The sequence below is a fragment of the Alligator sinensis genome, unplaced genomic scaffold, assembly GCF_000455745.1.
Source record: "Alligator sinensis unplaced genomic scaffold, ASM45574v1 scaffold699_1, whole genome shotgun sequence".
NCBI classification, from domain to species: Eukaryota; Metazoa; Chordata; order Crocodylia; family Alligatoridae; genus Alligator; species Alligator sinensis.
Window position 1 is genome coordinate 570,874 of NW_005842359.1, and position 14,548 is coordinate 585,421.

General features: G+C 43.5%; 2 protein-coding genes across 4 annotated transcripts in view; one reads left to right on the forward strand and one right to left on the reverse strand.

Moving 5' to 3' along the window:
• CUNH2orf80 (chromosome unknown C2orf80 homolog) overlaps positions 1–8,985 on the reverse strand; it is a 20,808-nt gene extending 11,823 nt beyond the window's left edge. Inside the window, exons 1-5 of the mRNA XM_006029143.1 lie at positions 8,900–8,985; positions 7,495–7,576; positions 4,533–4,615; positions 4,292–4,379; positions 3,589–3,666 (exon numbers count right to left, since the gene is read on the reverse strand). Of these exons, the coding sequence (XP_006029205.1) occupies positions 3,589–3,666; positions 4,292–4,379; positions 4,533–4,615; positions 7,495–7,576; positions 8,900–8,985 (417 nt within the window). The remainder of the gene's footprint in view (positions 1–3,588; positions 3,667–4,291; positions 4,380–4,532; positions 4,616–7,494; positions 7,577–8,899) is intronic.
• Positions 8,986–9,581: 596 nt separating this feature from the next.
• LOC102387197 (shugoshin 1-like) overlaps positions 9,582–14,548 on the forward strand; it is a 22,605-nt gene continuing 17,638 nt past the window's right edge. The window contains exons 1-2 of one of the 3 annotated variants that reach the window (XM_006029130.3): positions 9,582–9,720; positions 10,869–10,995. The gene's annotated coding sequence lies outside the window, so the exon portion shown is untranslated. Of the gene's footprint in view, positions 9,721–10,845; positions 10,996–14,548 lie in introns of all 3 variants that reach the window. The other 2 variants (XM_025210586.1, XM_025210585.1) reach the window with 2 other exon arrangements.

Sequence of the window (14,548 nt, forward strand, 5' to 3'; positions counted from 1 at the left end):
GCACCATGGCACACAGCCACTGCAGCAGGTGGTGGGCCCTAAGGGTGCTCATAGCCCACAGCAGGCAGAGTGGCTCCAGCTGAGTCCTGGGAACTGCATGTTGCGGCATATAGCCAGCCTGGCTCAGCCCAGCCCAGCCCACTGGCACCTTTGAGCCAGGCCAGGCTAACTCTATGGGTAAAGCCCATACCTCCCACTGGCTTTCAGAGGCACAGGCGCGGCGGGCCAGTAATAATTGTCTTTTGGAGGGGCCCCATGGGCTGGATAGAATCATAGAAAGCTAGGGTTGGAAGGGACCTCAGGAGGTCATCTACTCCAACCCCCTGCTCAAAGCAGGACCATCCCCAACTAGATCATCCCAGCCAAAGCTTTGTCTAGCTAGGTCTTAACAACCTCCAAGGATGGAGCTTCCACCACCTCTCTAGGTAATGTGTTTCAGTGTTTTACTACCCTCCTAGTGAGAAAATTCTTCCTAACATTTAACCTAAACTTCTCTTGTTGCAACTTGAGATCATTACTCCTTGTTCTGTCATCTTCCACCACTACGAACAGTCCAGCTCCATCCCCTTTGAACTTCCCTTCAGGTACTTCAAGGCTACTGTTAAGTCCCATCTCCGTCTTCTCTTCCCTAGACTAAATAAGCCCAGTTTCCTCGGTCTTTCCTCATAAGTCATGTGCCCCAGCCCACTCATCATTTTTGTTGCCTTCTGCTGGACTCTCTCCAATTTCTCTACATCCTTTCTGTAGTGGGGGGCCAAAAACTGGTCACAGTACTTCAGATGTGGCCTCACCAGAGCTGAATAGAGAGGAATAATCACTTCCCTTAATCTACTGGCAACATACCTACCAATGCAGCCCAGTATGCTGTTAGCCTTCTTGGCAACAAGGGCACACTGTTGGCTCATATTCAGCTTATTGTCCACTGTAACCCCCAGGTCCTTTTCTGCAGAGCTGCTGCCCAGGCAGTCAGCCCCCAGCCTGTATTGGTGTATGGGATTGTTTTGTCCTAAGTGCAGGACTTTGCTCTTCTCCTTGTTGAACCTCATGAGATTCCTTTTGGCCCAATCCTCCAATTTGTCTAGGTCACTCTGAATCCTAGCCCTATCCTCCAGTGTGTCTACTACTTCCCCCGGCTTGGCGTCATCTGCAAACTTGCTGAGGGTGCGCTCTATGCCATCTTCCCGGTTGCGGCTTGGTGGACTGGATCTGGCCCACAGGCTGTATTTTGCCTGCCCCTGCATTTAGGTGTTATCTGTCCACTTCCATACTGGAAGAGTCATTTACTAAAGGCAAATAGGTTATTACCTGCTGGCCCACCACCATAATGGCATGGCGTAGCAATAGTCATCTACTGTATATATTTACTGTGGTCTAGCTTCATGTCTGTCCATTCCTGATCCTGCTGTAATTCATGTGTAAATTTTACTGTAGTTCACGTATTGTTTTTCCATTTCCAATGATGCCATCTGGTTCAAAATTATGTGGAGTGGAATCTTTTCTGAACAAAAGTCAGAGGAAGACAAACGCCTTCACAAGACTCACTAGTTGGAATGCTGTGCAAGGTCCTATTCTAGAGCTAGCTTTTCCAGGCATATTATTGATCTTATTCACCTAACTAAGAACAAAATACTGTCTTTGTAGACTTTGGTAATCAATCAAGCACTCATAGCCAACCAGATACAGTACAGCAGGTCTGTGCGTTTACTCCAAGATTTAATATTTTACTTGATTGATAAGCAGAGAATCTGAGTCCACCACTGAGGCACTCCTGCACAACAGGATAAGGATTTAATACACGACAGGAATTCTAACTAGACCTGCTCCTCATGGTATTTTAACTTTGTAGCTATTATTTGTTTATCTGTATTTTGCAGTTTGCAGGGTTGACCATATCATCACTGAGGAAAAATGAGGCAACATTTTCAAAACATTTGACCATTTTAAAAAACACAGGCTGCCACAGCAAAGCAACCAGACCAAGAAATACAAACTGTTAGGCTTGATTCTGCCAAGTGTTTAGTAATCTGCCCCAACACCAGTAACACACTTTGTTATGCATCTTCCCAAGCATGTAAATGGTGTCATTGCACTAATCTAAGTACAAAGCATTTGCCAGTGCAACTAGAACCCCCTAGCAAAGGCACAACTAACAATCGCAAAAAAGTGCTTTTTTGCTGATGTGAGCTGCATTTACATGGGGGAGAGGTATGTTGAAAGAGCTGTGTCAGTTAGGGGGTGTGATTTTTTTTTTTTTTTTTTTTTTAATCTATAGTGGTAATACTTTGTCTTATAGACCTGGCCATTGATGCCAGTGGAATTACTCACATGCTTAAAGTTAAACACATTCTTAAATTCTTTGCTGGATTGCAACCAGGGAGTTTTGTGCTTGGCCGGAGCAAGCCTTTTGAAACTAGAGATTAGAACTGTGATTGGTTCTGGAACACGGTATCTTTGGTCAGTACTCTGCCGTACCTCAAAGCCTAAATCTACCTTTTAAATGCCCTCTATATCCTCCCACTTCATGTTAGTCCTTATAAGCATTTAACGCAAAAAAACAATCCATGAAGAAGACTCATCTATGAAAGATCTGCAGACTCCATGCAAGAGGGAAGTGATCTGAAGAACTGTAGGAAGAACCAGGCCAAAGATGAAGCACTGCAGACATGGGAAGAAGTCTGTTACTGAGACTATAAGAAAGTAGATCTGAAATGGTAGCTGTATTTTTCTTTCTTTCTGTTTTTTAAAAACCTCTTTAGTAGCTGCCTGGAACAGAGTGAGTAGCTTTCTGGAACAGAGTGTGGGTGATAGGATTTTACTCCTGGAATCCAGCAAGATTCTAGGAAGAGACTGCCCTTTCACATAAACCCATATTACTGGTATATCTCCAGCAAACACAAAGTGAGGTCACCGAAGGAGAAAAGAGCTAGTGGCATCTTCAAAACAATGTGGTCTATCTCACTGCATGTTCATGTATGTTTGTAATGCACTGCATAAAGCTTATCAATGTGATACTGTGTTAATTCTCCTCCACTTTTTCTGCCAGAGTCACCACTGTTCTAATACAGGACAAGCAGTATAAACAACAGCTGTTAGCAGTACAGACCCAGAGGATGACCTCCAAGCAACTAGATCAAGAAAACTCTATGATCTTGCCAGTATTTTAATATGTGCTATATATGTAAAGGATGGTAGGAAAGCTTGTTGAATTAAACCCGTTTTATTTAATTAAAAAGAAATAAATGGCATTGGTCAACTGTCATTTAATAGAAGTTGTATTATAGTAGCACAAAATCAGTAACTAGAGTCAAGGTCCTACTGCTAGGTGATTATATACACACACAGGGGTGATGGTAAACTTATTGGAACCTTATCAATTTATCTAAATAGAATGAGGGTGGGAGGACAAGTGACTAGCCCAATTCTGAGTAGGTAAGCACCAGAGCTAGGAATAGTAGCCAGGTCATCACTCTCCTACTCTAGTGCCCTAACCACTGGAATATACTGCTAGTGATTTTTTTTAAGCTCTCACTCACAGTTCTTTCACTGTGATCTTTATAAAAGATACTAACACATCAGCAAACAACTCACTTTTTCAGAGTGCTGCCAGTGTGTGGCTGAGGGTGCAGTGCTGTAAATCTCAAAGACCTCTTCAACAGGGATGCTATTCTGTGAAAACAGAAAGGGGTTTAGCTCTTGGAGAGGTTTTCTTTACTTTTTTTTTCTTTGTTTTAAAAAAAAATAAAATCCAACTGATGCCCCATCTTAGTGAGAGCCAGAAATGTTTTGACTTATTCAGTATCATCATGTGCTCAATATGACATGCCTTTCTAGTGTTGCTAATGTAGCTAAGATGTTCCTCGTGCTATTTGTTCCTATTATCTCTTATTATAGAAAAGATACAGTGGAACAAAGCAGAGTTCAGTCAGATCTAATCATATGCCTAAAATGCATCATTAAATAAATAGCAAGAAAAGCCCAGGAGAAGAGCATTCTGCTAAACGGGATCTAACACCAGCCTGTGTTAGATGAAGCTATCATTACCATTGATATTTTTCTTTGTTATTTTTTATGTCAGAAGGTCTTTATAAGATAAGAAATTCACCTACCTATTCTGTATCAGGCTTTCTATTTTTTTTTTTTTTGCATTTACCGTATCTCAGATAATAGTATTTAAAAAAAATACAATGCATGCTGTATGTAAATGAACTATCAGACAGATACATGTTATATTGAATTAAACTGGGAAGCTGTTGTAGAACAAAAGATTTTGCAACCATGATCACTTCCTTACCATTAATATTCCAGCATACGAAGATAAAATCATAGCTTTTCTCTCAATTCGGTTGGGATATATGTATCTCCTGTGAACTGGTACATTCCTGTGCAGGATAATCAGGGGAATATGAATAAATAGTTAGTCTGATTTATTTAATCAGTGATAGATACTGGATCTGAATCATTGCTTCATTACTCCAGTTTCACACTAGTGTAATACCAATGCAGGAACTTGGCCCTAGCTTTTTCATACTTACTTTTTCCCTTTTGTCAAAGGAGTTTTGTTTTCTGACTCATTTAGCCATAGTAGAGCAACATTGATGGCTAAGTCATAATGAGCCTGAAAATAGAAAAGAAACTTAGATGTAACAACATGCAGTAAAATGTGAAACACAATCACATGGGACAATGTCACATTGGACATTAGGAAGAACTTCTTCACAGTTAGAGTGGCCAGGGTCTGGAACGGGCTCCCAAGGGAGGTGGTGCTCTCCCCTACCCTGGGGGTCTTCAAGAGGAGGTTAGATGAGTATCTAGCTGGGGTCATATAGACCCAGCACTCCTTCCTGCTTATGCAGGGGGTCGGACTCGATGATCTATTGAGGTCCCTTCCGACAATAACATCTATGAATCTATGAATCTATCACGTGCTGGGTGTACTCGTCAGATGACCCCCTTGCCCACAAACTCTGTCTCTTGTGGTACCTTATTGTTGGGAGGTTGAAAAGGCACCATAAATTACCTCCAAAATAGGACACATGTCTTAAATTAAACATGCCTGCATGCAGATATAAGTTTGGGTATGAATCAGATTTATATCAGTATGAGCAATAGCATGAAACTAGGAGTCATGAGAGAGAGAACTGAGTGCAGAATTCAGCTATGATTTACTTGGCAAACATCTGGCAATTGCTTAATTTCTTTGCCTTGCTTTTCCTGGCTATAAAAGGCAGGTAAAATAGATCTTTTTCACAGGTGGGTTCTGAGGTTGATCTATTAATGATGTGAGAAGCACTTTTCAGGACCATGGATGCAGAAGGCTGCATGACCCCAATTCAGCACGACATTTAAACATGAGCTTAACTTTTTTGATTTTGGTATGATTTGAGGACATGAGCAAAGTTAAGTATGTGCTTCACTGAAGCAAGGCTGCAAACACAACTTTACAATATGAAACTTTATTATGGTATCATATCATAAAGTTAACATACTTAGGCCACCATCTTGCCAAGAGCATCCTTCGGCAGTGTCAGACATCTAAGGAAACCCTTTTCATTGCAAGGCTGCAAACTGCCCATGTTTATATTTTATGGTCTCTGAATGGAGATATAATGTTAAACTTTCACTCACACTCTGGAGTCATTAGCCATCTAAGAATGATCATATTCACTCAAATAGTGCTGCACCCAGCAAGCCTATACTGGCCAAACACAGGGCAGTATTTAAAGGACACTGCCAGGATAAAAATCTAAATACTGTGTTCCTGCCACGGTCACAAACGGCATCTACTGTTACTATAATAAAAAAAAAAAAAGTTAGCAAAATCATCTCATTTTCCAATTTGTTTGCTTTGTGCATATGACAGCACCATGCCATGAAGAAAGGGGTAGCCCATAGCTACAGTGCATCAGGAACAGGTTACAGAGCAAAAATATGACTCAGAGGAATCATAACTGAGTCCTGCTTCTCCCTTGCTCATGTGGAAAGAAAACTGAGCCCTCCCTCTCTGACACAGTTTACTTCCCCATCTCTGCTGCCTCATCTAGTGCACTATCAGCTCTTTGAACATATTCCCTTTGAAACTTGCCCTGGACAACTTAAAATTCTTTACCTAACTATGTTATAGATCAGGGGTTCCCAAAGTTTATGTGCCTAAGGGCACATTAGAATTTAAAAGAAAAAGCAGTGGATGCCAATATGACAGCATTTTTTGTTGGAATAATGATTTTTACTGATCGTGAAAATGCACACGGGCACCTGAATAAACCTTGAGGGGCGCCATGGCACCCACGGGCACCATGTTGGGAACTGCTGCTATAGATGTTGGACTTTGGTCCATTTCCCTTGTTCAAAACATCCTAAGATGGCCTTAATGAATGTTTATAGGCCTATAAAGTAGTCACTATCTTGGGTTTTACCACCATCCATAACTTCTGGATTGCTCAATTCCTCAGTCCCAAATTAGCAAACAATCCTGGAAAGGATGAACCTAAACTCAGGTGAAAAGTCAGGCCTCAGTCCTGCAATTGGCTTTTTGTGAGTGGATTCCTGCATCCACAGAGAGTGGCTATAACAACATATCTAAAAACATTTTCAGAGAAGTCTGTACGATTATGAATATTCTTCATCTACAAATGTATCTGTACTAAAGGTGAGATCCTAGCCTCACTGAAGTCAAAAGGAGTTTTCCCACTGACTTTAACAGGGCCAGAATTTCACTCTGAGCTTGCATAGTGTACTTATTTGTCTTCTGAGTACTTCACAAACATGACTGAACTACTCTGATCCCATGAATGTAAGGGTAATTTCATAATTTAATGATAGATGGAACAATTTATGATCATCTAGTTTCATCTCCACTACAACTCTGTGCTAAAGCATGTTACCTGCATCAAGACAAAGTAATTCCTGCATCAAGACAAAGTAGTAGATAAATAAATCCTCAGTTGTGGATATAATTTGGGAAAGGAGTTACTGGCCCTGTTTGTGCTACTAAGGGTGTATCTACACGCATGACTAAATTTAATGTGCATTAAGTGATTTTTGGCAGCTGTCTACACATGCAGGGACTTGGCACTAAAGTTAGTGCCAAGTCCCTGCAGCCCTGTCATGTGCCACTAGTGGATGGGCAGACCCAGCACTAAAATTAATGCTGGGTTGCATCTATACATGCATTAATGAGATTTAACTAATCACGCCTAAATTTGATATCTGCACTTGCCTCAAACTTAGATTATTTATCTTAACTTTTCCTTAGCTTTCCCATCTAGGTTACCCCTATGTACCGCTGAAAGTCAGCTGAACTTCGGCTTTGAAGCTGTTACCCTGGGTTATTAAATACAACTGATCCCAAGATATTTTCTTTCCTCTAAATAAAAGTTTTTTGTTTCCAGATATTAATAGCAAGCTATTTAACTGCACTAAATTAGGCACCCTTCAGATATCTCATTAACCCAGGAATAAAGAATGTGGGATTAGAATAAGGAGACATCTGGTTACCATGTAATCTAGAAAGGTAGGCTGCCTTCTTCCTTTTGGGTCAAATTCAATTTCCCGAAGTCTGATGCCAACATAATCTCCCCTTAAAGCAAGAGAGCACCTTTGAATTACAAGCAGTTGTAGGTAATCTAGTGCAAGAGAGGATGGAGTAGAAAGATCTTAAAAGCTAGTGTAAAATTAGAGCTTTTACTGCAATTCCAGGCCCATGGATTTACCAAGGAGTCCAGCTGAAGCTGTGAAAGCCTGCTGTGAAAAGCCTCCTTATTTTTGCTTTTGTGGCACTCTCAGCTGCCTTAATTCCTCAGAGAGTTAGAAGTAAAAGGAGAAAGGCAAGTGCAAGCAAAGTATTAAAAATAAAGTCCTACTTGGGATTGTTTTCTTTAGGTCCTGGTTTTACTGCAGAAAATGCAGCAAGAGCATAGCAGGGATTTCACTGTAAAAACACCAGCCTGAAAGTGCTATTCCATTTATTCTTGGTTTTCTTTTTCATTAAGGGCCTGACTCTATAAACTGTTGCTCAGACTTAATAGTACTTACTCATGGAAGGAGCCCTAGTGAAGTCAAGTGTGGGACTCACATTGAACATAACAGAAGCTAAATTACAACCTTGAAAAAGCTGTCTATTGGATGGAGCACCGTATACTTCAGATATACAAATACAAGACTCTCCTATATGAGGTACAAGGGCAGTCTTGTTCACATAGCAGTAATAGCTGTACTGGCTGGACCATACAGGGAGGTTCATACCATATGCTTTCCATAAGGACTCTCTCTTCCTTCCTCCACTGACAGAATAAGTTCAGAAAAGAAAGATATGTTATCCTTTTATATATGTGTGGGTGCATCTACATGTGCCATTAATGTGCAGCAATAAACTCCAGAGCTGATTGCTTCAGAGTTTAATGCTCTGAGGTATGTGTTTAATGCCCAGAATTACAGTACATTGAGTTGGGGCAGAGCAGCTCCAGCTGGCAGGGGACCCGAGGGGTCAGCCTGCCAGCCTGGGGCAGCCTCCTGCCCGGTTCAACATGCTGCAGAGGGACTGGCTGAGGTATAAATGTGCTTCAGTGCAGGGCTAGCCAGCAGACAGCCCCAACACTGAAGCACCCTTATGCCCCAGCCATATGGGGCTGTGTCTACATGTGCACTGCTGTGGAATTTTTTACTGCACAGCAGGATACTACTTGTATTTTCAAGTACTTTTATTTACAAGTACTATGCTGCTGTGGAATAAATTACTTTACTCCAGCCTAATAGGGGTGCACATATAAATGCTATTTACTGTGCAGCTAATTAGTCTACTACACAACAAACATCTTGTGCAGATGCACCAAATATGTCATTAAAAAAACCCTTTACATTCACTGAAGTACAGCATGAGAAGCAAATAAGAATCAGTACTTACAAGAGTTTTTCAACCTCTTTTATCAGGCGTTTTCTTTCTATCTGTTTTCTTTCCATGTGTTTTCTAGCTGTCTGGAAATCTGCCATAACTCAAACTGCTTACTAAAATCCAGAATAAATTTGAGAGAAACAGAAGCACATGTCATTTTGTGCACAAGTAACAATGACTGAATCAAAGCCATAAACAAATTAGTATAATATATTTAAAAACTCCTGCAAAACATAGGCAATGCAGTAGTGGCAAAATAATGCACAAGTTGGGTTGTAATGGGAAAGGAGAGCGGACATATTGAACTACTGTATTGTGTTGAGTCTCATCACCTCTTCCAAACTTTTAACGGTTTGAGTATTCACCCTGCCTTCCCTGCCCCACAAAGGGCAAATAGTGGCAACTCCCAAGTGATGTGACTGGAGAGGTGGGTTATTTTGGTTGCAGATCACTGTAAATTGGAAGAAGAGTAGGCTAGAGAAGAAGAGGTTATGGCAGGCCAGCTTGGGGATAAGGACACAGACACAAGTTTTGACAAGTGTAACAGGGAACTTGAGTCCCATTACTAGGAAGCATGGTGGCTCCTTTAAGAACAGAACTTTCAAGGCACAGCAAGCCGGTAGAGCCGGGGTTAAAAGCTGAGCCTGGCTGGCTGGTCAGCTGATTGGGGCATCAGGTGACCGGAAGAGAGCTCAGGCCAGAGCTATATAAACCCTGGTCTGAGCTTGTCAGAGGGGGCTGGCTGAGGGGGTGAATTCTTGAGAACTCCCAGAGAGGCTGTGGCAGTTCTTCAAAGGAAAGCAGCAGACGGTGGGACGCAGAGCCACAGAACTGTAAGCAGGCAGATTTCCTTCTTTACCTTTATTTTGTTATAGTCCAGGGGCTTACTGTTTATGTTGTATTTGTAAACTAGTGATTTGTGGCTGAGGCTGTAGGGGAGGAGGAGGCCTCATTAGTTTCCATGGGGCACAGCTGCAGAGGGGCTGGGAACCCAGCGCCAGAGGGGTACAGCAGATAAGGGCCAGGGGCCTAGTTTGGGGCTAGGGCCTTAAAGTCGAGCCTGACACAGTAGGTCTGGCCTAAAGGGGCTAGCCATATAAAAAGGGGATGAGGCCAGATGGGCTGAAACACCAACAGGGAGTCTGGGAAAATTGTATGGGGCTATGAGCCCAGAGCATACTAAGGGACTAAAGCCTCATAGCCTGGCCCTGTCTAGTGGGTCTAGGCTAGTGGGCCTAGCTAGAGAGAAAGGGGCAGAAGCCAAGTAGGCTGAAGTCCCAACAGAGACATACAGCTCACAACTGTGAGGCTTAAGGCATGTTAAGGGAAGGTTGGAGCGTGCAATTAGCCTTTAAGGCAAAAGCCCCTCACCTTGGTGAGTGAGAGCATAGATCTTGCCTGGGAAGCCCTGGTACAGCCTCTTCTTCAAGAACCAGGGAACATCAAGTCGTGGCAGGAGAGTGAAGGGGAGTTTGTTCCCAGAGGAAAACAGATATCAAGGGAGTTTGAGGTGCCTTCGTAGGCTTTAAAATGCTGCTGAAGATGCTACCCTGTTACAACAAGGTAATACACTATGCAAAACAAGTCAAATGACACACTTTGATCTCTCTAAAAGTCATTGGTTTTCATAATTTACAAAACTACAAATGCACATTTCAACGTGGAGTGAGACAGCTCTCTATAATGTTTTTCTAAAGTGCCCATCACCATTGTACATAGGTCCCAACAGAATCATTAATAAGGATCAAAACCTCCAGAACCAGCATATAACCATTAAAGTTCTCCAATGCCAGCGTAAGTGTTTGCACTAATATATTAGAAGTAGCCCAGTAGTGGTTCTTGTAAATGGTTAGGGGCCAGACCCTCAGAGAGTGTAAGTCAGTGTAGCTCCATTGACATGGATAGTGCAGAGATGATTTACATCAGCTGAGGATCTGGCCGTAACTTTATAATTACAGCTTTTTTATTCATTTAAGAGCAGGAGTGCCAAAGCGGTTCCTTGGGGAAGGATGTACATTGGGCAACGCAAGGCCTTCCAAAGACGTGACTTTGAAAGCTAATTGAAAGTCACAGCCTATCTTTCTGCCATTCAGGAGCTACTCAGAAAGGTAATAATTATGTATATGCTAAGAAAAATGTCTATGCACTTAACAATCCCATCAACTATTCTGCATAAGGTCTCATTACACACATGCACATGCACAGAGTATATGAGAAATAGTCCATTACCTGTATCACATCCTTTTTAGAGGCCTTAAAATGATTATTAAATAGATCTTGGCTTGAGCATTTCTCTGTTTCCTGGAATCTGGAGGATGGAATTCACTCTTGATGCTGCTGCTCCTTCCGTGTCTGCAGCTAAGACTGCGACTGAGGGAAATTAGGCTACTGCTTCACATTAAACTAAAGCTTTCTCCTGTTGCTTGGAAACAATGCTGCTGAACTGAAAGAAATAAAAAAATAACAAACCCTGTGCTCTGGGGTTGGGCTCCTGGCCTGGAGTTTAAGCGATCCTTTTACATGTTGAGGAATTGGGTTTCCAAGCATCTGCATTGCTGGTCTGAAACATTGATGGCTGGATGACGAGAGAGGTGGATTTAATCTTTTGTGAAACAATAATAAGCAGGAATGGGGGGTTTAAAGAGGATGGTTAACAGGGACAAAATCCTGGACACATTGAACAAATGGCAAAACTCTTATTGGAGCCAGTGTTTCCTTGCTGGTAACTAAGGCTAGCATTGTGGGCCATGTTGTTAGTTACTTGCCCCTTGGTCTAGTTTATCAGTATATTTGCACTCATACTAGGAAGAATTTGAAAAGCAAACAAATCTCAAGGCAATCTACAAAATGCCCTCCTTGCTACCTTCCAAAATCCAGTAATGATATACTTCACATATGGCCAGTGTCAACAACAAATCATTAAACCAGGTAGGTAAAAAGCAAGTCAGATGGAGTTTATATTTTGGGAAGGCTTTTAGTTTGCAATTTGTAATATAAGGCTAGATTTGGAATGACCCTCGTAAATACTGTAAACAGCAATTGATGTAGAACCTGATTATAGGACTTGATTATGATGTTGCCTCTGCTAGAAAACTGTTGGGATGGCCTCAAGAAATGCAGGTTACAAGTCCCCTTAGTGTCATATAATTTAGGTTACTTCTAGGAAATCTCCTCTTATTTCACTTCTCTTATGTCATTCAATCTAATTCCCAAGCCAAGTAATAGACTTTTCCAATAGAATCTTTTATTGTAGGTGGTGTTAGTGCTAGTGTGGGACTGGGTTAGGCAGCCAGTGTCTGCTTGTTTGACTCTTACTGTAATTCCATTGTCTTTGATGAAGTTGCTTCTCTCTTGCACTGCTTTAAAAGAATCAGTACTGAAGTGATATAGCTCACTAAATACTGCATCTGCAAACATGCCTGAATATGGGTTGGCCAGAAGGTCAAATATGGGACTGTGTAAATGGGGCTGAGTATGTATTCTGCATGAGGGACTGAACATTGTTTTTTCATGTATACTTTGCTGGCCAATTGTATTCAAGCAAACCTTAAAAGGAAAGGCTTGTGTGACAACATGTACCATAGAATGGTAAACCAGCCACAAAGATGTTCCACATCTAATATAGAATATTGTTGTGGCTGGCTTGTATGGAGCCTTAAATTGAATGTGTGGCATGCCCAGGCCTGATTGGAGACCCTTGGTTGCCCCAGCTCCCATGCTGACAATTAGCTGTTTGTTGGCATAGGGACTAAGGCAGCCGAGGGTCTCGGACTGCGCTGGGGCTGCCCAGGGAGTCTGTAAGTATACTTGATTCCCTCTGCCTGGCACTTGCAGACCAGTGCCTCTGGCAGCCCTGAGTAGAGCTGCGCTGTGCATAGCTTCCAACTTGTAAGTGCAGTTGGAGCCCAGGATCATGTGCTCAGGTTCCACATGAGCTAGCAAGTTGAAAGGGTGCGTTTGGTATCTGATCCCTCATTCCCAGAATTATGTCTCCTGCCAGAACTGACTCTACGGGTGTGCGGGGCCTGTGTGGAGCAGGTGGGGGGGATGGCAAGTGGCCAGGGCAGGGGGTGGGGAGGGGGATGGCAAGCAGCTGGAGCATGGAGCAGGGGGGGATGGCAAACAGCTGGAGTGTGCAGCGTGGAGCTGGGGGGAGGGCGAGTGGCCGGAGCATGGAGTACGGGGGAGGATGACGAGCAGCCAGAGCCGGGGTGGGTGGCAGCAGCTGGAGTGCAAAGTCAGCGGTGTGCGGTGACCACGCAGAGTGGTGGTGCCCTCAGTGGGGCCTGTATGGCAATGTCCACGGGCCCCCCCAAAGTGCAGGGCCTGGGGCGGTCACCCCAACTCACCCCTTCCCAAGAGACAGCTCTGCCTCCTGCCATGCACTTGTAGCCTGGCAGGACATACAATTGTTGGGATCTGGGATCAGGTCCCATCATGCCATTAAATTGTCTGCCAAGGGCTTTAATCTTCAAGATCCTCCTGTAACATGCTGCATGCGAACCACCAGTGCTCGTATCCAGGTCCTGTGTGTTGCTTATGCACTTACTTATCCACCCAAACCTTTGCTCCCTGAAACAAAGCTGCAATTCTCTGACAATCATGTGCTCCCAGGAACTGGAACTTCTCTTAGAAAAGCGTCATGTACCACAAGGCTCAAAAGAAAAATCTCAAAGACACTGGGTTTTCCTGACCGGCAGTCACCACTGCCACTGCCAAAAGGACAGTGAAGCAGTTAACTGGGTTGGCCTGAAGTCAGGCACATCATCCATTCCCTGAACATACCCAGTGGCTGGCTGAGGCGGCGTGGCCCAGATCGTAGAATCACAGAAAATGAGGGTTGAAAAGGACCTCGGGAAGTCTCATGTAGTCCACCCCCCTGCTCAAACCAAGACAGTACCTAACTAGATCATCCCAGCCGAGGCTCTGTCCACCTGGGTCTTAAAAACCTTCAAGGATGGAGAGTTCACCACCTTTATGGGTAACCTGTTCAGTACTTTCCCAATGAGAGTTTTTCCCAATATCTAACCTAAGCTTCCAAAGTGAGGGACGCCTTTGAATGAATGTTATTTAGGTTGACGAGGCTCTTTGGGGAAATCCGGTATCTTTTATTAGACCAACTCAAATAAGTGGACAAATTCTTCTTAGCAAGCTTTCGGGTACAAACACCCTTCATCAAGCTGAGGAAGTGTCTGCAGATGGCCTGTGCTCTTCCTGGGTGGAGTGGTAAAGCAGCCAGAGGCCTGTACATGTGTATGCAAGGAAGCCAGGCACTTAAAATGTAATTTGAAAAAAAAAAATCGTATTTCAGGCCAAGTTGGCCAAATCAATTCCTAGTCTGTGAGTCAGTCCAGAACCAAAACTGGCCCTACTACTGGCAGACATCCTCCACCCCCACCTGGGGCTTCAGGTGCTCCCAAATCCTTTGGTGGGCATCCTACTTGCAGACCCCAGCCTGGAGGCACGGGGTGTGGAGTTTCGCTTGCCCTCAGCCCTTAGGGCCCAGGAGCAAGCTAGGGAGGAGTCTCCCACCTCCATAAAGTGGGCATAAAGCCAAGATTAACTCTGTGCCGCAGCGGGCTTGCTGCCGCCATGGCCTCAGCAGGCCCCACCAGCGGCGACAGCCGGGGCACGACCCCAGGGACTGGAGGAGCCAGCAGC